This window comes from Nicotiana sylvestris, chromosome 2 (genome assembly GCF_000393655.2).
Source record: "Nicotiana sylvestris chromosome 2, ASM39365v2, whole genome shotgun sequence".
NCBI classification, from domain to species: Eukaryota; Viridiplantae; Streptophyta; class Magnoliopsida; order Solanales; family Solanaceae; genus Nicotiana; species Nicotiana sylvestris.
In genome coordinates this window covers 138,485,813-138,509,771 of record NC_091058.1, presented here as the reverse complement: position 1 = coordinate 138,509,771, position 23,959 = coordinate 138,485,813, and the positions used below count along the sequence as shown (strand labels likewise).

The 23,959-nt window shown below is 39.3% G+C and overlaps 1 protein-coding gene across 1 annotated transcript; it reads right to left on the bottom strand.

Moving 5' to 3' along the window:
- Positions 1-12,134: 12,134 nt before the first annotated feature.
- Positions 12,135-12,692, bottom strand: LOC138885675 (protein pxr1-like). Its single transcript, XM_070166651.1, has one exon. It carries the CDS (start codon positions 12,690-12,692, stop codon positions 12,135-12,137), a length of 558 nt encoding a protein of 185 aa, XP_070022752.1.
- Between the last annotated feature and the right edge of the window lie 11,267 nt (positions 12,693-23,959).

Here is a 23,959-nt window from a genome sequence, read left to right as displayed (position 1 = left end):
AATCGTAGTTGCTCGTGAGTTGTGACTCCAGATCCTAAATGTATCAGATAATATAGGTTTTATGTTATTCCGCAAATCAATTTTTGCTTTTGTTCAGCTTAATTGTTCTTGTTGTTGAAATTGGCTGATGTTGACTTAAGAATCCTCTAATGTTGGTTTGCCTAGCAAGTGAAATATTAGGTGTCATTACTGTTTCGAAGGTGGGAATTCCTATTCTCCGTGTTTCTTTAATTGTTGGTTGTGACAAGCCTCAACCGATTGCTCCTTAAGCAGCTGAAGCATCTCCTTCAGCACATGAAGAAATTTAGGGAACCAATTACACACACACAAAAAAAAAAAAAATAGAATCTCGATCATGATTTCGAAGGAGAAACGATGGTGATATGACATCATTGGCAATTAGTTTTTTTTTTTAAAATGATGCCCATTCCTTAATACTGTGAACGTTTAATAACTTGACACACGCACAAACAAGTGTTAAGGTTCAAAATACGAAAAGAATTATGCATTTTCTCCTCTAATAAAGTTGCCTCTCCAAGTATTATGTCCCATCCGGAGATATTTAAGTCCAATTCCAATCACGATATAAAAGTTAAGGTCAATTGTCGAAAGTGAGATCTCTTTTAGTTCGGTCTTTTTTTCTCTTTGGAATTTAGTTGTTAAGAATTCATATATGAAAATCTAGTGTCTCGTTAACGAAAAATAGAATACAATATGTGTATCGTGTGAGATTATTTTGTCTACCATGTTATTTTGATAATCATAATATGTAATTATCCCTGATATTATGGGATTGCTCCTTTCTGCTAAATTATTATCTTAAATAATGGTGTTTACTCTAAAAACGGATAATTACTGAATTTATATTGTGGTTTTAAGAACACATGATTTGCTTAGCACAAACTGAAAGAAAACGTAAATTAATATTGAAATTGACAGAAAATAAAAATTAAGCAAACCAAATGATTCAATGCATTTCATTTTTTCCTTAAGGAAAAAAAAGTACCCAGCCTTGGCCCTCGAATTTGATCACCCTAGAACCAAGTGAGGATTTAGTATATACAAGAACAAAGAAACAGAAATATTGAGAGCTTAAGAGAAAGTGAATATATATAGCTTTTTGAAACGTTCATCTCCTCCCTTTACAAATGGTCAGACCCCCTTTATATAGTTGGGGAGCCCTATTCTTGGTACAATTCTAAATACAGTAAGAAATCCCATGATTGACTGATTAATCAGCCTCTTCTTGATATGTGCCGAGATTTGTGTCGTGATCCTCGCCCGATTACGGATATTTTATCTTTCCGTTATTCGACCCAGTAAGCTGTCCTCGATCTCTATCTTATTCGGTCCCGATCTTGATTGATCTCGATCTCACTCAGTCTTGGTTTTGGTCGATCTCGTATCTCGAGCTTGACAACCTAACCCTGCACCACAGTTTGATATAAATCGAAGTTGATCCTTGACTTATCATGCTCCTCCCTCGATAAGCTGCACAAGAAGGGCAAACCCGATTTTGACTGTATACAGATAATCCCCTTGTTTTTTGGAGAGTAACGACAAGAAACGACTTGAGTCCTCGATATTCACCTCGATACATCATGACATAAGCACCATGATGCAAGCAACAGAGGTAATCAAAACGTCTCATCGGTATAGTTTCCCAGGCATTTAATGCGAGCCAGTCGGCGGTCGGCCACTACCGGATTTCAACCGTCATCTTAAACCTATAAATATATCTTTTTTCATTTTTCAAATTTTACTTACAAATCTTCTTCACTCTAATCTTCAAAATCCTTTGCCTTCCTCAAAGCTCTGTATTTTCAGATCTCTGAGTTACTTTACTTGTTTCATCATCAAAATACCAAACGTTCCTCCCCTATTTTATTTTTCTCCATTTACAAAAATGGCTAAGACTTCAAAAATCGTTCCCCAAAAGCAAACCGCTTATTCATCAAGGCTCGCTGGCAACAGAGTGTCACGACCCAAACTGATGGGTCGCAACGGGTGCCTAAGTCCTATCTGTTAAACACCCCTAAGCATGCATCTAAGATATGAACCTGTATAACATCTGCTGCATTACAAAACTAACATACGTGAAGGAAACCTGCCATCAAGGCATATGTACGTATACATACAGAATACAGTGGACAAGGCAGCAAGGCTGCTATAGACAACTATACATTCAAAACTGAAAGCCGACAAGGCCATATACAACCCAACTAGACCTACTATCCACAGGCCTCTAACAGAACATAATTGTACAAAGATGGGACTGATCCACGTCATACACACACACACACACAAACATATCGTACCAAAATCAAAAGCAGTTCCGGATCAAATGGTGCACGCTAACTCTCGCTAATCAGGGATCCTAAGAAGGGGGACCGTCAGCTTGCCTACCTGCACATGCGGGCATGAAGCGCATGCCCCGTGAAATAGGGCGTCAATGCGAAAAATGTACTGTGTATGTAAGACATGCAAATTAGTAAGTAAAAGACATAGATGAAACATGGAATACTGAAATACATCTTTAAATCTGAATAACTTTATAAATTCTGAAACGTTTATAACGTCATGCACGTGCGTGTAAATGTCGTGCCATGCATAGGTATGGGTGTACATAATATCATCAAGCCACTGAGGCCATCCTATCATATTATCTCGGTCACTATGGGCAATATCATCAACATATACCAGTTGATCAGGTGGTGATGTGTATATAACGTCGTAACCTTTTCCCATATCCCATATACATATGTTTACATATATACGCGTATATAACACCATCTAGTCATGGGTCAATGCACATGTATAAATGAGTGAAATGCATGAAAAATATGTAATAATCTCAATATTCCTTTCGGATAAACTTTTTCACCTGCGTAATATTCTGAGACCCATGAACAGAAAATAATATAATTTTCATGGGGAATAAAAAATATAGACACCTCTAATAATTTTATGAATAGAGTAATTTATGAAAATTGTATGTTTGCTCGTTTCTTCAGTATAATTTGGACCATGCCAAAAGAAAGAAGGGAGGGCCTTAACATACCTGTCCCTGAAATTATTTGAACAAATCTGCTTCTACGAAATTTACACACGAAATTTGGCTTTGGATTTTTGTTGAAATTTTAGACAAACTACTTCTGTTCTTGCTTTAGAACTTAAATGTTCTTGGTTGATTTTTGAAATCTCACTTGAAATCTTGGCAAAATTTGGACGAAAATGTTTCTGTTTCAAGACTCTTGACTTCAAGCCAAAGACTTGAATGATTTGGTTTGGTTTTCAACGTTCTTAAGATTTAATTTTAAGTCAAAAATGTGAATTGAAGCTAAAGACTTATTGTCTTTTGGATTAGATTTTTATAAGTCTTGCTAAGACTTATCTTGGTCAAGACTTATTTAAGTCACTTTAGACACCTAGGATAGTAGACTTAAGGAGTCACCCCCCTCAATTAGTGGCCTTGTGCCACGTTTTTTGGGCATAATTAGTTAGATTTTGTCCGTTTATTAGTTAATTGGGTAATATTTTGTTATCAGGTAATTAATCAATTACCCGCATAATTTAAAATTATCACAAATTATTTAAAATTCTATTTATTTTTTTAAAATACTTCATATATACTTTATATATTATACTATCGTGGTCATATGGTACATTGCATGGTACTAGTTCATAATTATCGAGTATTATCGCTCGACCCGTATTTTATTCCAAATTGGCCACTTTCAACGAAACTCGTTTTCGTTAATCCGTGTACCCTTTTATCCTTCATAACACTTATTTATCGCTTGTTATAAATAGTTGAAGTACGTTAACATCAAGATGATATCATCCCCGCGTCTACGTCGGTTAACTAAAAACAAAATTGTAACGTACGAAAACGCGAGATGTAACATCCTTCCCCCCTTAGAAACATTCGTCATCGAATGTTCAACTCCCCGCGATCTATATAACTTTGGCAAGGTCGCCTCTATAACAACACCACTACCAACTCTCCCCGTAGAAACTTAATAATCCAATGACAGACAAGACCATAATTATGAATAACGATAATGGCCTCTCATGACTAACGACAATAACTACACAAGAATTTATACACGTGCCTTATGATTATGATGTCTTAGTCAGACCTTTCTCTGGAGGAGGAAATAGGTAGGGATATATAGACTTCATGTTTTCTTCAGCCTCCCAAGTCATTTCTTCCACATTGTTGTTCCTCCAAAGTACTTTCACGGAGGCTACCTCCTTATTCCACAGATTGCGGGTTTGTCGGTCTAAGATGGCAACCAAAATTTCCTCATATGACAAATCCTATGTAATCTGTACAGCATTTGTGGGCACCACTCGGGTAGGATCGCCCATGCACTTTCGTAACATAGATACGTGAAAAACCGGATGGAGAGACTCCAATTTCGAGGGCAATTCTAACTTATAAGCTACTCGACCCAATCTCTGAATGATCTTATAAGGCCTAATAAGTTTTCTTTTCTTGCCAAACCTCATCACACCCTTTATAGGCGACACCTTTAAGAATACCCAGTCAACAACCCCGAACTCTAATTTTCGTCGTCGCACGTTAGAATATGACTTTTGATGACTCTGAGCTGTCAATAGTCGATCTCGAATAAGCTTTACTTTTTCTAGTGCTTGATGAACCAGGTCTGGCCCGTGTAATCCAGATTCTCCAACATCAAACCACCCTATAGGCGACCTACACTTCCGTCCGTAAAGAGCTTCGTATGGAGCCATCTGAATACTGGAATGGTAGCTATTATTATATGCGAACTCAATAAGTGGCAGATGATCATCCCAGCTACTTTTGAAGTCTATTACACAAGCTCGTAACATATCCTCCAGTGTTTGAATAGTACGCTCAGCCTGTCCGTACTATGACTTACTTGAGTCCCCAATCCTTTTTGGAAGGACCTCCAGAAGTTAGCTGTAAATTGAGCTCCTCTATCCGAGATAATAGATACAGGGACACCATGCAGTCATACTATCTCCTTAATATAAAGCCTAGCATAATCCTTTGAGGAATATGTAGTTCTAACGGCCAGAAAATGGGCTGACTTTGTAAGCCTATCAACAATCACCCATATCGAATCGAACTTACACTGAGTATGAGGTAAGCCTATAATAAAGTCCATATTGATCATTTCCCATTTCCAAGTTGGAATCTCCATAGCCTGCAATAATCCACTAGGTTTTGATGCTCAATCTTAACCTGTTGACAGTTAGGACACTAGGCTTTTGCTATATCCTTTTTCATTCCTTTCCACCAATACACATCCCTGATATCATGATACATCTTTGTTGTTCCTAGATGAATAGAATAACAAGAATAGTGAGTTTCTCCCATAACCTGCCGACGCAGCCCTGCAACATTAGGTACACATAATCGTCCTCGATATCTGAGGACCCCATCTTTTGTAATTTCAGACGGTGTCTTCTCCTTTTGAAGGGTGGTATCCCTATAATGAACTAACACAGGATCCTCGTACTAGCGTTCCTTTACTTTAGTTACTAAAAAGGATGTTGTCGTATCCTGAAGAGTAATTCCAACGTCACCTGAGTTCAGTAACCGAACTCCAAGACTAGCTAGCTGATGAACCTCATAGGCTATTCCCCTCTTTTTGGGCTGCAAATACGACAGGCTACCCATAGATCTACGGTGGCGTACTAGGTCTGATAAAACCTTTTTCAAGCAAGTCCTTTAGTTGTTCTTTCAACTCTTTCAGCTCTGCGGGGGCCATTCTATAGGGAGGAATAGATATTGGGTGAGTATCTGGTAGTAGGTCAATAGAAAACTCAATTTCTCACTCTGGTGGGAGACCCGGAAGCTCATCGGGGAAAACATCGGGAAACTCATTCACCACAGGGATGGACTGAATGGTTGGTGACTCCACTTCCACATCCTGAACTCGAGCTAAGGGATAAATATATCCCTTTCTGATCATCTTCCTTGCCTTGAGATAGGAAATAAATCTACCTCTCGGCGATGCCGTGTTACCTTTCCACTCCAAAACAGGCTCCCTGGAAATTGAAATCGGACTATCTTTGATCTACAATCAACTTTGGTATGACAAGAATCCAACCAATCCATACCCATTATAATATCAAATTCTACCATATCTAACTCGATTAAGTCTGCTATGGTAGGTCGATTATGTACTATTATTATACAACCCCTATATACCTGCTTAGCTATCACCGAGTCCCAACAGGTGTAGACACCTCAAAAGGTTTAACCAATTCAGGTTTTATTTTAAACTTACTAGCAACCAACTGAGTAATGTATGATAAGGTGGAACCTGGGTCAATCAGTGCACATACATCATAGGAGGAGACTGATAATATACCTGTAACAACATCAGGCGATGAGTCTTGGTCCTATCGTCCTGCCAACACATAAATGCGGTTCTGAGGGCTGCTCGAGCTAGATGCTCCACCTCTACCTCTACCACGACTCATTGGTGCTTGGGGACCTTGTCCAGGGGGCGTACTGATGATGACAAACTAGCTACAGATCCCGCTGGCTGAACTATGCTTGCATCACCTCTCAACGGACAATCCCTCATAATGTGGCCAGACCACAAGTATAACAAACACCTAATTCCATACGGCACTGCCCGGTATGCTGCTTACCACATTGAGCACATCATGGAAGGGGCGGCCTTATCTGATTTGACTCACTCCTATACTGAGAACCTGAGGCCCTGAAATTTTGACCAGACCCTGAACATGTAGAACTATCAAATCTCTTACCGTCGAATTGAGGGGGCGTGATAGCCGAGGGTTGGGGTGGATACCTCGAGTACTACTGCCTCTGACCACCTCGAAACTCAGCAGAAGGACCCGAAAACCTCGATCTTTTATTCTGGGCCCTATCATGCTCACGATTGACCCTCTATTTTTGTTTATGCTCCTCTACACGCTGAGTGTATTCCTGAATACGAGAAATATCCGTGTCTGGCTGAAGTGAGACCGACATACAATCATTAAGAAAGTGAAGCTCTAATCCCATCACGAACCGGTGAACCCGATCCTCCATCTTAGATACAATAGTAGGAGCATACCTAGCCAACAAATCAAACTGAATATTGTACTCCCGAACACTCATATTACCCTACCGAAGGGTCAAGAACCTATCAACTCTAGCTCGCCTAAGACTCATTCCAATTAACTGCAACATCTTAGAGTCTATAGAAAGCTAGCTCAACTGACTCAGTCGTAGTGGACTTCATTACCCATAACGTCCTTGCACTCTATCATTCAATACCTGGGGGTCCTCATTTGGATCTGCTCCAATGAATACTAGAGGGTCTAAATTAATAAAGTCACGAACCCTTGCACTCATGGACCAATCTGCATGATCAATACCTATTTCCTGATGTCGAGCCTGCGCGGCTACTAATCGGGTTATTAGCTGAATAGCATCTCTCATCTCCTAACTAGGTGCATCCAGCTGAGGTGTTGAATGTACAGGGGCGAGCGCTGAAGCTATTTCCCCTCGGAGCTCTTCTGGAAAAAGGCGGGGTATGTGAAGTATGAGATAGAACCTCACCATGAGACTCTCCCCGAGCCCTGGTAACTTGTGGCGCTCGACTAGTAGTCTCACCAACCATGGACTTTCCCTTCTAGACAGTCGTACACTTTGGAGGCATCGCTATATCATATCGTTAGGAACATGAATTCTTGTATCGCACGATCTGAGATAAAAAGAGAGGATAACATACTATATGTCCTGCAACCTCCTGTTTATAAGTGTGGTGCACGACACACCCATAAACAAGACTCTACTTGGCACGGTCTATAGACAACCCTAGGACAGAACTGCTCTGATACCACTTTTGTTACGACCCAAACCGATGGGCCGCGAAGGGTGCCTAAGTCGTATCTGTCAAACACCCCTAAGCATGCATCTAAGATATGAACCCCTAAGCTGCATTACGAAACTTACATACATGGAAAAAACCTGCCATAAAAGCATATGTACGTATACATGCAGAATACAGTGGGCAAGCCGGCAAGGCTGCTATAGACAATTATACATTCAAAACTAAAAGCCGACAGGGCCACATACAACCCAACTAGACTTACTATCCACAGACCTCTAATAGAACATAATTGTACAAAGATGGGACTGAGCCACATCATACCCATATATATATACAAACGTATCGTACCAAAATCAAAAGCAGCTCCGGATCAAATGGAGCACGACAACTCTCGCTGATCAAGGATCCTAAGAAAGGGGACCGTTAGCTTGCCTAACTGCACCTGTGGGCATGAAATGCAAGCCCCGTGAAATAGGCATCAGTACGAAAAATGTACTGAGTATGTAGGGAATGAAAATTAGTACGTAAAAGACAAAGATGAAACATGGAATACTGAAACACATCTTTAAATCTGAATAACTTTGTAAATTCTAAAACGTTTATAACGTCATGCACGTGCGTGTAAATGTTGTGCCATGCATAGGTATGGGTGTACATAATATCATCAAGCCACTGAGGGCATCCCATCATATCATTTCGGCCACTGTAGGCAATATCATCAACATATACCAGTTGATCAGGTGGTGATGCGTATATAACGTCGTAACCTTTTCCCATATCCCATATACATATGTTTACATATATACGTGTATATAACTCCATCTAGTCATAGGTCAATGCACATGTTTAAATGAGTGAAATGCATGAAAAATACGTAATAATTTCAATATTCCTTCTGTATAAACTTTTTCAAATGCGTAATATTTCGAGACCCATGAACAGAAAATAATATAATTTTCATGGGGAATAAAAAATATAGACACCACTAATAATTTTATGAATAGAGTAATTTATGAAAATTGTGTGTTTGCTCGTTTCTTCAGTATAATTTGGACCATGCCAAAAGAAAAAAAGGAGTGTCTTAACATACCTGTCCCTGTAATTATTTGAACGAATCTGCTTCTACGAAGTTTACACACGAAATTTGGCTATGGATTTTTGTTGAAATTTTTGACAAACTGCTTCTGTTCTTGCTTAGAACTTAAATATTCTTGGTTGATTTTTGAAATCTCACTTGAAAGCTTGGCAAAATTTGGACGTAAATGTTTCTGTTTCAAGATTCTTGGCTTCAAGCCAAAGACTTGAATGATTTGGTTTGGTTTTCAACGTTCTTAAGATTTAATTTTATGTCAAAAATGTGAATTGAAGCTAAAGACTTATTGTCTTTTGGATAAGATTTTTATAAGTCTTGCTAAGACTTATCTTGGTCAAGAATTATTTAAGTTACTTTAGACACTTAGGATAGTAGATTTAGGAGTCATCCCCCTCAATTAGTAGCCTTGTACCACGTTTTTTGGGCATAATTAGTTGGGTTTTGTCCGCTTATTAGTTAACTGGGTAATGTTTTATTACCCGGTAATTAATCAATTACTCGCATAATTTAAAAATTATAACAAATTATTTAAAATTCTTTTTTTTTAAATACTTCATATATACTTTTATATATTATACTACCATAGTCATATGGTACCTTGCATGGTACTAGTTCATAATTATCGGGTATTATCGCTCGACCCTTATTTTATTCCAAATTGACCACTTTCAACGAAACTCGTTATCGTTAATCCGTGTGCCCTTTTATCCTTCATAACACTTATTTATCGCTTGTTATAAATAGTGAAAGTACGTTAATGTCAATATGATCTCATCCCCGCGTCTACGTCGGTTAACTGAAAACAAAATTGTAACGTACGAAAATGTGAAATGTGACACAGAACCATGACAGAACCTTCCCAACAGGACTTCATTCCGACAAAGTGTCCCACTACTACCGATTTTAAGGTAGACAATAAACTCTCGACATCGGGTCGATGCGAATCGATGTTGAGATACTGATGTTTTAAGCGTCAATACCACACAACAGGGGGTGATTTGTGTAGTACCCAATTTTCGATCTAGAAGAACCAGGTTCTTCTAGGTGTTCTAACTACTACTGTTTGCGGAATTAAAAGTACATAAAATAAAGAATACAGAGATTTTTATGTGGAAAACACCCGGCTCAAAAGGTGAAAAAACTACGACCTATTACTCAGTAGGATTTTTCCCAACACTTCACTAAATCACTGAGCCAAAACAACATTTACAAAACTCTTTGTAAACCTAAGGATTACCTCTAATCCTGTTGTATCAACCAACCTCTAACTGTTACGACAACTTCAAGTTAGCCTATAACTTGAACTGTCAAAGTACCTAATATAATTGCTTCTAAGTAAGCTAGAAAGGTACAACTTTAAACCACCTACTACAATTGAACTAGAATAAAAAAAACACAATAGAACTGGTTCTTCTATCTCGTTCAAGTAGCTTCAGGAGTGCACTTCAAATCTCACATAAACTGCTTGCAAAAACCGCATTACTTTTTGCTTTCAATTTAGTTTAACTTCTACGCATGTGTAAATCACTGTAAAAGAGATCAATCACTATCATTTAATAGGTTAGTAATCAGAGTTTGATTGTGATTCAATTTTTGACCTTCTATCGTAGTTGAGTCCTTGACGATATCAAACTCTAACACTCTCTTTATTCTGATTGTGTTATCTTCATATAATGATACTTTCTCCCCTTATCCAATATGCAACCTTTTCGATCAGATCAGGAGATATTACTACTTGATCATTGGGACTTATCTCCTTCACGTGCATCTCACATGTATAGGTTGATCATGATTGTGCTTCACATGATGGACCTGGTCCATGACTGAGTTCATATGTCATTCTTCAAAACTTCACCTGTTCTTTGGCCAACAAATTCCTCATTTTTGATGATGACAAACTCTATGCTTTTTACTGATTAAAAGACTTGTAAGAACTCAACTTAACCATCAACACTAGACTTAGAAAATTTACTTCTCATCAAGGACCAGGTTAATTAGGTTATAAATATCACTTATTCAGAAATAATGGGTAAATCACAATATCTTCCCCCTTTTGGCATCATCAAAAAGTTGCATACTTAATGTGAATCTTAGATTTTAAAAAGTACTCATGGCCACTGGGCAACTACAAGTGAAAACATGGTGCAATTACCAATAATCAATAAACATATTTAAACTATTAAGGTCAGAATCATCATAGAACAAGAGAAAACAGTTGTTGTCATTGATCATGATATGTTACCATTAACAGTCCACAAAAAGAAAGAAAAACTTCAAAACATGAGCAAAAATAGAAAAATCCCTAATCTGGGTCACTGGGGTTACTAGACAGGTTCAGAAGACAAGTACTAGGAGACCTAAGGCTTGGAGGAACTAGAGGGTTGAGTTTGGAGAAGGTTCAGCATATTCTGAAGGATTCCATCACTCTTCTCCTTTTATTTTGCTAGCTCAGTTCTAAGGCCATCCCTCTTAGTTTCCAATTCAGCCACACGAGCCTTGAGCCTAGCAATTTCAGCATCCTTAGTTCCATATTCCTGAACCAAAGTCCTAACCTTGTTGTTGATGGGTGTCTTCAAAGATGAGCCAGGTTCAACTGGGATGGCATTGAATGGATAATCACAAGCCAGAAAAGTCTTAATGCCAAAATGTTCCTTGCTTGATGCCATTTCCCATAACTTCAAAGGCACATTCAGCCTGTCCAGAACAGTGGTCAGTATAAAGCCATATGGAGTTGCATGAGCCTTGGAGCCATTGATGACCCTGTCTAGCAATTTTACAATGAGAGCAGGCCAGTTGATCTGCTTTCCTCTTTCATGAAACTCCATAAGAACTAGGTCCATGTAATTTGCAGTATGTCTTCTCTCTTGTCTGGGCAGTAGGCACTTGTTGACAAATTCAAACACAACCTTGTGCTCAGCCCTCATCTCACTTTTCTGCACAGCCCTGACTTCATTCAAATCCTCTGAATCACAGAACCTCTTGGTGAACTCAATTAGTTCATTTCTTTCTAAGTCTCCCATCCATCTGAAGGACCATGTCCTTCCAACCTTGAGTAGTTAAAGGGCCAACCAACTTCATCATCCCTGGTTCCACCAGGCCCTTCAACAATCTACTTTTTAAAAAAATTTCCTGTCAAAGATGGCAAACTTGTCATTTTCCTTCTCAGATTCCTCTTCTTTTTCTTCTCCACTCTACTCTTTATCATCTGAAACTTTTGCTTGTATAGCTTTTACTGCAGACCTTGTCCTCTTGGCTAGTGAGGATGCAGCAGACACAGGTACAGAAGAAGACTTCTTGGAAGAAGTCTTGGACTTTTTATGTTTGGGTGTAGGAACCTCCACTGTTGTACCCCTTTCTAGATAGACCAATTCCATCTCCTCTTCCTCTACAACCTTAGAGGATTCTGCAACCTTTCCCTTTCCCTTCCCCATTTTCCTTTTCTTGCTTTCTTCTAGAGCCTTTTGTAAGTCATATTCACTTTGTTTTACCCTGCTTCTTGTGGCTCTTCCCTTAGGCATTGAAGAGGCAGTAGATTTTGGGGATGAAGTTTTTCTTTTCTTGGATGACTTGGGAACATTTGGGGCTTTTGGTGTGGTAGCTTTGCGTTTCTTTGGGTTATAACTTGTCCCAATATTTCTCAGTAGATCAGCTAGGGTCTCTTCAGTAGATGAAATGGGTTCATCTCTCCTTTTGCTCAAATGAACCAACCCCTCAGCAGCCTCCCCAGACCCACTTCCCCCTGACTTCATGCCACTCTCTTCTAACCTCTCTTGTGCAACCCCATATATAGCAAGAACTGCTCCCTTTCCATTTCCCCTTTCTTCACCACATGCACCCTCTCTCTCTCTTTTTCTTTTTCAGACTTCTTTTTACCTCCACTTCTACTCCTCTCAGCCAACTTAACATCCCTAATGGGTCCACCTAGAACAAACCTAGTTTCAAAGTTTTCAACAACAGATGAACTTACCTCAGTAGGGAATTCTTGAGTCTTCTCAGAGTCAGAAGACCCATGTCTTTCCCCCTCAATCGCAGATTGAAAAGATTCAGACTCAGAACTGGAATCAGAATTTGGAGCTTGGCTATCTTTCACTTGGCTAGCTTCCAATCTTTCATTTAAAACCTTTCTCAGAGCCCCAGATGCTACAGTTTTTCGAGCCAACATTTTCTGCCTTCGAAACCTAGGTTTTGGGGATTCACTAGGAGGAGTAGATGAGGATGAATTTGAGGATGATGATGGTGGAGGAGAACCAGGATGATCTTGTGGGTTAGGCATTTTTGTTCATTTCTTGAGTTAATTTGGGAATTTTGGAGAAGAGAGCAATAAGAATTGAAGAAAAGAATTTTTGACGGTTTTCGAATAATGAAGAAGATTAGAGATGTGGTGTGTATTTAAAGATAATTAGACATCAATTCAGTAACAACAGCTTTTTAGGGGTTAAATAGAAGTCTAATCAAACTGTAATTCCAGACTTTTAATAATTATTTGGCTTCCCTAGATATTAGGCAAAAATCACGGTTTTAGAGTTCTAAATGGACGAAACTGGTTCAATGCTTCAATGGATAGTATTTTCTAGGAATTTGGAAAGTATAGGACTTATGCTCATGATTGAATTGTTAATCTTTCTAATTGTGCAAAGTATTGAAACCATACCTGAGCTTTCATATGAACTCATATTGATGAACCAGGTTCTTCATTTAGAATTCTCTTGAACATGCCTCAAATTCCATAATATTAAAAACATTGTAAGAGATCAGTGAGTCATATATACACATGTCACAGGAGTATACTAATTAAAGTATGAGATTGAGTAAGAATTAATCTAGATATTTACACAAAGTTAGAATTCCTAGCCAAAAAAAATTATTTTTTCAATTTTATTTTTGAGTTGGACCTATTACGTGATCTTAATCATCCCTAATTCCAACCTGTTCCTCTCAAAGTTTTCTCTACTCAGTGCTTTAGTGAAGATATCAGCAATTTGCTTATCAGTAGCACAGAATTCCATAGAGATCAGACCTTTCTCATAGTTGTCTCTTAAGAAATGGTGCCTAACATCTATGTGATTAGTCCTTTTATGATGAACAGGGTTCTTTGTCATACTTATAACACTAGTGTTATCACAGAATATAGGAATGCAACCTACTTCTATACCAAAATCTACCAACTGTTGTTTGATCCATAGCAATTGAGCACAACAAGAAGCAGCAGCAACATATTCAGTTTTAGCAGTTGACAAGGCCACGGAATTTAGCTTTTTATTAGCCCATCACACAAGATATGAACCAAGGAAGTGTGTCATACCTGAGGTGCTCTTCCTATCCACTAGAAAACCTGTATAATCAGCATCAACATATCCTACTAAATTGAAATTGCTACCTTTGGGATACCAAATATAGATTAGTGGTGCCTTCAAGTATCTTAGTATCCTTTTGACAACAGTCAGGTGAGACTCTTTAGGATTTTCCGAAAGCGAGCACAAAGCCCTACATTGAAAACAATGTCAAGTCTGCTAGCAGTAAGATACAAGAGTGAACTAATCATACCCCTATACTACTTTTGATCAACTTATGAACCAGGTTCATCAATATCTAATTTAGTGGCAGTTGCAATGGGTGTGTCTATATCTTTAGATTCTTCCATTTTAAACTTTTGATTAGCTCCTTTGCAAACTTCTGCTGATGGATCATGGTTCCATTTGGACTTTGTTTGATCTGTAAGCCTAAGAAGAAGTTAAGCTCACCCATTATGCTCATTTCAAACTCAATCCCCATTAATTTTGCAAAGTCCTTACTTAGCTTATCAGTAGTGGCCCCAAAGATTATGTCATCAACATATATTTGTACAACAAGGAGATCCTTACCTTTTTCCCTTAAGAATAAGGTACTATCAATTTTACTTCTTTTATGACCATGCTCTAGTAGGAATTTGGACAATCATTCATACCACACTCTTGGGGCCTGCTTGAGTCGACAAAGGTTCCAATAGATCAAGGACCTTCAAAGGCAAATATATGAAGTCCAGTCCGAGGCTTAAAAGTTCAAGGGGTGTATGGACATCTTAGCTTCAAAAAAGGAGGTTGTTCAAGCAGAGCTGGAGTCGGTTGAGTCTCAGCTTCGGGCTGCAAGGGAGAACGCCTGGGTTCAAGCAAAGAAAATTGAGGAGCTTCAGTTCAATTTAGCCAACTTGACCAAAGAGCTCGAGGTGTCCAGATCTGAGGCGGCCGCGGCCAATAATACGGCCTAGGCTAATGCGACCGAATACAAGTTCGATGTTGAATCCACCCTAGCTCAGGCCAAGAGCATGGTGGATCATGCGATATGGCAAGCTTGAAAGTAGGCTCTCGAGGGGGACCTTGATCAAAACTTTGATATATCTACTGAAATCGAGATTGCTAGGGCAGAGGAAACAAAGGCTCGAAAGCTGGCTTTTCCCGAGGAAGACTACGAGAATTTGAGCAAATCTGGAGATGGAGAAGACTCTAAGAGAGAAGATGCCTATTCTTATAAGGACCATGCTGCTTAGGCTTTGTAATTTTTCGTTTTTATTTTGAAGCCAATCAGCCCTTGTAAAGAACTCTTAATCGAGCCATATGGCCCTTGTAAAAAGGCTTTTGAGATATATGTTAAAAACTTTCTTCCCATCCATGGCTTCTGAATTTGTTGCCTTTTTTTTAGTTTATACAAAGGTCAAAGTGCCTTAGCATGAAATAATGGGATCTCATTCGAAGATTTGAGATGGTAAGGACCAATGTTAAGTACTATCCTCGACCATTCCTGATCGGTAAACTTCGATTGAAAGCTTGAATTCGAACTGAGGCGGTTTTGTGCAAAGTGAGATCATTTATTTGAACTTGAATTAAGGTAATCCTTAAGTTTGATAGCCGAGTGAGAGTGGTTTCTCGAACTCAAAAATAAAAGTAACCCTTAGGCTTTAATAGTTGAGTGAGGTCTTGCCTGAACTCGAAATAAGATAGCCCTTAGGCTTTCTAGTCGAGTAAGAATGATCTCTCGAACTCGAAGTAAAAGTAGCCCTTAGGCCTTTGTATTTTACTTTCTTTTGTTTTTTCGCCGATCTGACTTTTGTGAAACGATCGTGTGTGTGTGTGTGTGTGTGTGTATATATATATTCCACCCTTTTTAGCTCTAAAATTTTTCTTTGCTTTATTACTTGTATTCACAAAGGTTGGAATGCCGTAGCACAAAATAATAAGGTTGTGTTCGAGGGTTCGAACAAACCTTGCCTTTATTGCCCTTCTGGGTTAAGGCGTTATCTGGTTTCAGTGTTTACCGAAGTTTTGTTTTTTGAAAATATCTTAAGTTTAAGGTTATGCCAAGGGTAGCCTTTAGAACCGTCTGTGAAAGGATTTTTTCTTTTTTGAAGGACTATATTTGTTATGGATTCTGACGTCTCCGAATCATGTTAAATGGGTCGTCTCCTTTTAGTTCGAGTGCAACCCAGTGAGCTCGCTTTCCCGAGTTATCCAGGCTTGCCTAAGATAACAGTCCCCGAGTGGTATGTCCGTAGCCTTTAAAATTTGAGGGTTGCCTACGAGGTCTTATGCCCTCGATGGTCAATAGTTCGATCTGTTCGAGTTTATTTTATGGATGGCAGTCCCCGAGTGTTGGGGTGATTATCTGAACTCCGGTTGCAATCAGTCATTTGGCTCGTTTCCATAATAGATCGAAAGTATGGGGTTGTAAAGTGGAAATTTTTCCAAGACAATAAATAGTTGCAAGGAAAGTACTTCTATTTATTCTTGTAAAAAAACAATCACACATGTGTACATGTTTTATGTCAGGGCTCGAGTAATCTATGTGGGCACGGTTCATTTTGATTTTTTGGCCCTTACAATAAATCCTATCTATTGAGACCCTTTCATTTCGAAATAATTTCCTTACTAGAATAATTCAATATCCGAGGGGAATACCCCCTAGTATTTGAGGTTGATTGTAGAGAAATCTCTGGTACCATAAACACAGTTTTTGATACCGATTTGTGATTGGACTTCAACTCTAAGGTAGCACGATCCACTGTTGCCTCATTAAAAATATTGCCGAAAAACCTATTTGGGACAAAAATGGTTCAAGGTAAAATGAGTGCAACACGTGCTTTTAGACCTAAAGGCTTCGTATCGCTCCTCGTCGATAACCTGCAAGTGTTAGTCAAAAATAGAAATAATTGAAATGGGGATGTACCTTAGCAGTAATATAGTTGGAGATGAGTTACGTTCCAATTATTCGGTAGCTGAGGAAGTCTATCGTTCCAAGATTATAGGATCCTTTTCCTGTGATTTTGAGAATATGGTACGGCCCTTCCCAGTTCGGACCCAATTTTCCTTCATTTAGATTTCAGGTGTTTAACGTGACCTTCCTTAGTACCAAGTCCCCAACATTAAAGTATCAAAGGTTGGCCCTTCAACTTTAATACCTCTCGATTTGTTGTTTCTGGACAACCAATTGAACAAAGGCAGCAATCACATTGTTCATCTAATAGCTCTAGGCTCGTATTCATGGCATCGTCATTTGATTCCTTCATCGCATATCGAATATGATGCTTGGCTCTCCAACTTCGACCGGTATTAAAGCTTCGACATTATAAACCAAAGATAATAGGGTAGCCCCGATACTAGACTTCGAAGTTGTGCGATATACCCAAAGGACTTCGGGCAGGAATTCTCTCCATTTTCCTTTAGCATCGGTCAACCTTTTCTTGAGGTTTTGTATTATGGTTTTGTTGGTTGATTCGGCTTGCCCATTCCCACTAGGGTGATAAGGTGTTGATAAAATCTTTTTAATATTGAGGGCTTCGAGAAATTTGGTCACCTTGTTGTCGATAAACTGTTTACCGTTGTCACATGTAATTTTTTAAGCTATTCTGAGTCGACATATGATGCGGTCCCAAATAAGGTGATGACTGCTTTCTCCTTGACCTTCTGATAGGTCTGTACTTCAACCCACTTAGATAAATAGTTATTCATAAATAAAACAAATTGAGCCTCACCTGGTGACGATGGTAGAGGGCCAACGATGTCCATCCCCCACTTCATGAACGAAACCATGGGATAAAATCGAATACAAAAACCCCCCGGGTTGATGAATCATCGGAGTATGTCTTTGACATTTATCACATTTTTGAACAACCTCTTTCGCATCTTTTTCCATATCAATCCAGTAATAGCTGGCTCTAATTACCTTTCGAACCAGTGATTCTCCGCCTGAGTGGTTCCCACATGTGCCTTCGTGGACTTCCCTCAAAACATACTCGGTATCTTCCGGTCGTAGACATATCGCCAGTAGACCGTCGAACATCCTTCTGAGTAAGGTTTCATCTTCGAACAAGCTAAATCGGGCTGCCTTTGTATGCAGGGCCCTCGATTCCTTTGGATCTGAAGGAAGTTTTTCGTTTTTCAAATACTCTATGTGTTTGTTTCTCTAATCCCAGGTCAACTTGTGGAGTTTATCTCGGCATGGCCTTCTTCTACCACTGACCTCATGAGTTGTACGATAGCCCCCGAATTGAGTTCGTTGTCTTCAACCGACGAGCCAAGATTTGAGAGGGCATCAACTTCGCTATTTTGATTTTGAGGCACATGTTGCAAAGTCCATTCTTTGAACTGGTGTAGAGTTACTTGTAGCTTATCCAAGTATCTTTCCATTCGCTCCTCTCAAACTTCAAAGGTTCCATTAACCTTATTCATAATGAGGAGGGAGTCGCATTTGGCTTCGATCACCTATGCTCCCAAGACTTTGGCTAGTTTGAGACCTGCAATCATAGCCTCATATTTAGCCTTATTGTTAGTCAATTTTACAGTTCTAATAGATTGTCTAACCACGTTACTTATGGGTGGTTTTAGCAAGATGCCGAGTTCGGACCCCTTCACGTTCGAAGCACCGTTTGTAAAGAGGGTCCAGATAATCGAAGATGTACCCCAGTTGACTAATAATTCTCTTTCAACCTCGGGCACTAGGGTTGCCGTGAAGTCAGCAACGAAGTAAGCCAAGATTGAGTCTTAATGGCTGTTCGGGGTCGATATTCAATATCGTACCCGTTGAGTTCTATGGCCCATTTGGCCAATCTCCCCGAAAGCTCGGGTTTATGTAAAATATTTCAAAGAGGATAAGTTGTTACAACACATATGGGATGATATTGAAAGTATGGTTTAATTTACCTAGAGGCACTTATCAAAGCGAGTGCTAACTTTTCTAGATGAGGATATCTAGTTACGGATTCACCTAGGGTCCGACTAACATAATAGATAGTAAATTGTGTATCATGTTCTTCTCGGACTAGGACCCCACTTACCGCTATCTCCGATACTACCAGATATAAGTAAAGTTGATCGTCTACCTTCGACGTGTGAAGCAGTGACGGGCTCAACAAGTATCGCTTAAGTTCCTCCAAAGCTCGTTGACATTATAGGGTCCATGTGAAGTTGTTCTCTTTTTCAGCAATAAGAAGAATTGATGACTTCAATCAAACGATTTCGAGATGAATCGACCCAGGGCTGCAATGCGCCCGGTTAGCCTTTGTACGACCTTCATATTATCCACTACCGCAATATCCTCAATTGCTTTGATCTTATCGGGGTTGATCTCACTTCCCTGATTCGAAACCATGAATCTGAGAAACTTGCCAGACATGACCCCGAATGCATATTTCTCCGGGTTGAGCTTCATGTTGTATTTCTTCAGTATACTGAAAGTTTCCTACAAATGCTTCAAATGGTCCTCTGCTCGCAGGGACTTAACTAGAATGTCATCAATATAAACTTCCATAGATTTCCCTATTTGTTCGTCGAACATTCGGTTTACTAGGCATTGATAGGTTGCACTAGCATTTTTTTAGTCCGAATGGCATTACATTATAACACTAGTTACCATACTTAACGATGAACAAAGTTTTTCCTGGTCTTCCGGGTTCATTCGTATTTTTTGGTTTGTATGAGTCCACCAAACAGTAGAGTACCTGGTCCTCTATGAGTTTGTACTGAGAATGCTAATAAAACAGTAAGTAAATAAGACACGGGATTTTTACGTGGAAAAATCCCAACTCAATGGGACAAAAACCCTGTGGTTTTCAACTTCACTAACTTGTAAACACCTATTACAAGCAATTTTGTAATAACTCCATTACAAAGAATTCAACTCAACTAACTTCTGATACTCTTAACACAAGCCACTTTGTTACTCTCTAGTTACAAAAACTTTAACTTATGACTAAACCTAGTCACAACATAAACTCAGAGAGTTTACAGATTTTACAAGGGGGTTCCTAATCAACGCTTTTGGCTAAGCAATTTAGGAGATACAATAAGAACAATCACAAAGTTACAACTCAACTAAGGACAACAAAATACTAACTTTAGAAACTGGTCCGTAGTAACATTTAACTTTGTTCTTCAAGTTCGTGAGAATTAATTTCACAGTTTTGCAAAAGGCTTGAATGAGTATCACAAGTGTTTAAGTGATGTTTTGATATAAACTCCTTGTTCATACACCTTGATGACATCACTTGAATGATGTAAGCACTTTAGTTGGTCAAAAGATAAATGGTCACTAGAAACAGTGCAGTGCATGCAGAAATAGTGCAGGCAGTCACATCGCTTCCAGCTGTATCCAATTGACTGCGTACTGCTATGAGGGAACCACAAGGGTATCAAGTCATTGTTTGGTTCTCTATCTCCTAAAGCTATAACATTTGACATTTAGCTGGAATCCGTTAACTTGTAGTGTAGCCAAAGCGTGTCAGGTTTCCTATCTTGTCCTTGACAGTAAGTTTGTTAGATCATCAAAACATAAGGCAAAGACATTGAAAACCTATCAATTTTTCCCTTTTTGATGATGACAAACTTAAACATTGATAAGTTGTATTTAGTGCAAGGAGAACCAGATAAAGTAACAGGAGCTCACAAGTTTCCCTTGAGTTTATGCCTTCCTTTTTGAATCATTTTATCTCTACACTTATTTAATTATTCCCCCTTTTGGCATCATTAAAAAGGCACCGACAGTCAAACATCATAAAGAAGTCTAGCTGAGCTAACTTATGCCACATATGTGCATACAACATGATAGAGAAGAGAATCATAAAATTCAAGCAATGAGATAACAAAAGAGGATAGATTTTATATTGATAAAAATATATGCCTTTGCTTAAAAAGAAAAGGCAAAATTGGACTGTTAAAGGCGGGAGTAGTACTGTTTTATACCAACCACATCAAAAAAAGGAAAATAAAACATCTGCCAAAAAACTGAAAAGAACATTCCTGAAACTGGTCACTAAAGGGGTATTTAGGGGGCACTAGGAGTAAAGGGCTTGGAGGCTGCAACAAGTGTTTGGAGAACTAGGTCTATTCGGGCATTGGAGTTTTGCTCATTGAGCAGTTCTACTTTCAGGTTCTCGACTTGTTCCCTGAGATCATCATTCTCTTTTGTCAAACGAGCTACTTCATCATTTGACGTCGGAACCCTTGGGCTTGCTGACTTTCCATGATAGTATTCCTAGCCTTCAACAGGCGAATCTCCTCAGTTGCAATATTTTGAGCATTAATGAGTTGTGAGACGGTTGATGTACTTCCTACCCCCCCCCCCATTCGTTTCTATGCACTCGCATTCTACCAACATTGTCTGTGAGAAAGTCTGCTTCTTAGTTCCTACCTTGCCTTGCCCCAGCAACACCTTGAAGAACTTAAACACTCCGGTAAGCAGAAACCCATAAGGAAGGCCATGATTACCATCCTTGAAGGTTGCTACTTTTTGCATGTGTTCAATCATAATAGCAGGCAGGCTTACAGGAGTAAAGCTATCCAGTTGCTCCATCAAAAACAGGTCAGACTTAGAAGTCATGGATCTCCTCTCAGCATGGCAATAGAACTTTGTTTACCAATTCGAAAAGTAGTTGATAAACAGGGAGTAATGCCTTCTTGTGGATCTGGTCCCCCTTTTGGTTTGCATTGTCCTTTACTATGGCATTTCGGAAATTATACTGACACACATCCTTCACACTAGACACACCAACTGTAGGGACTTTAAGAATTTCCCCAAGCAACTTTACATCGAATACGATATCTACTCCATTCACCAACGCACAAATGTGGTCGGTCTCAACGGGAAAGAGACTAGCAAAGAAGCTTTGAACCCCATCCTCATACACCTTAGGTGCATCTATTTGGAATAGATGCCCCCATCATTGAAACTCAACATTTCAAGAACTTGTCGCATACCAGCCATCTCCGAGATTGCTAGGTCAAACATACGACCCAACAAAACCTTTTGGTGCCTTAGGCATTCTAAAACGGAACTGCTTTCACTCCTCAGTCTCTTCACATAACCAAGTTCCTGAACAGTTTCAGACTTGCATTTTCTGGACTTCCCACCACTTGATTTCTTTTTTCCCTTAGACTTGATTAACACATCCTCATCAGACATCGAGGACTCACTCACAACATCCTTCAACTTGGAACTGGAGGTTGAAACTTTCTCTACTGAACCAAGCTGCTTCTTTTTCTGGGACCGTCTCACCAATGAACTAGGTTCCTCTGGTGTTTCCTCTTCCACTTCTACCATAGGGACCACTTTATCACATACGGGCACATTATCTTTCACCAACCTCCTCCTTTGCTTCTTACTACTTTTTCTACTCTTTTGAAGGGTAGAGTCGTAGGCCACCTTAGCTTGCAACCTGGTAGTAGGTCACTTGGTGGAAGACTCAGGAGTGGATACCACCCTTCGCTTAATTATGAACGCATCAAAATCCAGATTGTCTAAATCCTCCTCATCGCTAGACCTCATCTTAGGAGCTTGAATGTCTAGAGGCGGAATAGAAAATGCAGGAGCAGAACTGTCCTAGGAATGAGAACCCTGACATGGGTCCTTCGGAGAGGGATCAGGTGCCTCATGTGAGGGCCCAGTAGTTTCTACTAGTGCAGTGTCCTCAACAGTCACTATGGCTCCTTCTTTCCCCATACCATGTACCTTGTTTCTCTGAGAAATTATCTCATAAAGGACACCGTCAGCATATACCACAAAGATAGTTACAACATTTTCTTCCTCAATCGGCACCACTGCCACCACGAAATCTACAGTAACAATGGAAGAACCCTCTACAACCTCATGGCTTTGACCTTGTTCTCCACTTGTTCTTTGATTAGAGGGAACCTCAGAAAATAGAGAGGACGGATCAACAATTTTAGGGGTTTCTAAAATGGAGAGAGACGGGGTGAGGTGTGATTTCAGCGAGGAGAGTAAGAGTGGTTATAAAAGACTCAGAGGGAACGGAGGAGTCCATTGGTTTTTCAGTAACAAAGATGACTGAGGTAGGGATGTCGGAGTTTGTATCAGCCATTGAAAAGATGAACTGAAGGTACTCTAGGAAGTTCTAATGGAAGATTTATGGTTTGTGGAGAAAAGAAGAGGGTTTTATTAAGGATGGATAATTATGAAGAGAGAGATATGGACCGATTCTGAAATAGCGGTTGTGCGTGGAGAAGTTCAACATTTCAGAGGGAGATGGAACGATTTGAAATGAAGATACGTGACAGCAGGATCTGAAAAGGTCAATGACATGGCAGTTCTGTTTTGTACCTTTTTAAGACGTGTATTAAATAATGCACAGAACTACTCACCTTTGGTACAAGGACCAGGTTCTTGACCTACTATTTGAAAGTATCAATCCTCTTTTATCGTCTATGTAATGCATTTACAGCTTCTATACTCATCATGCGTTTTTACCTGCAACGATATTGAAGTGAGTTAGACTTCAATTGGGCTAGTTTTAACTAAAGGTGATTTTCATAGCCAAATGATGAGGAATCAGGTTCTCAATTGGGCTTTAGCATCCCCAGCTTCACTCTATTTCTTTCAAATTGGTGAAGATATCTGCAATTTGATCTCCTATGCTACAGAACTTCATACAGATCAACCCTTTCTCCACATTGCCCCTCAGAAAGTGATGCCTTACATCAATATTCTTGGTCTTTGTGTTGTACTGGATTCTTGGCCATGTTAAGTACACTGGTGT

Coding starts and splice junctions, on each gene's coding strand:
- LOC138885675 (XM_070166651.1), bottom strand. CDS start 12,692: ATGAAGTCAGGGGGAAGTGGGTCTGGGGAGGCTGCTGAGGGGTTGGTT.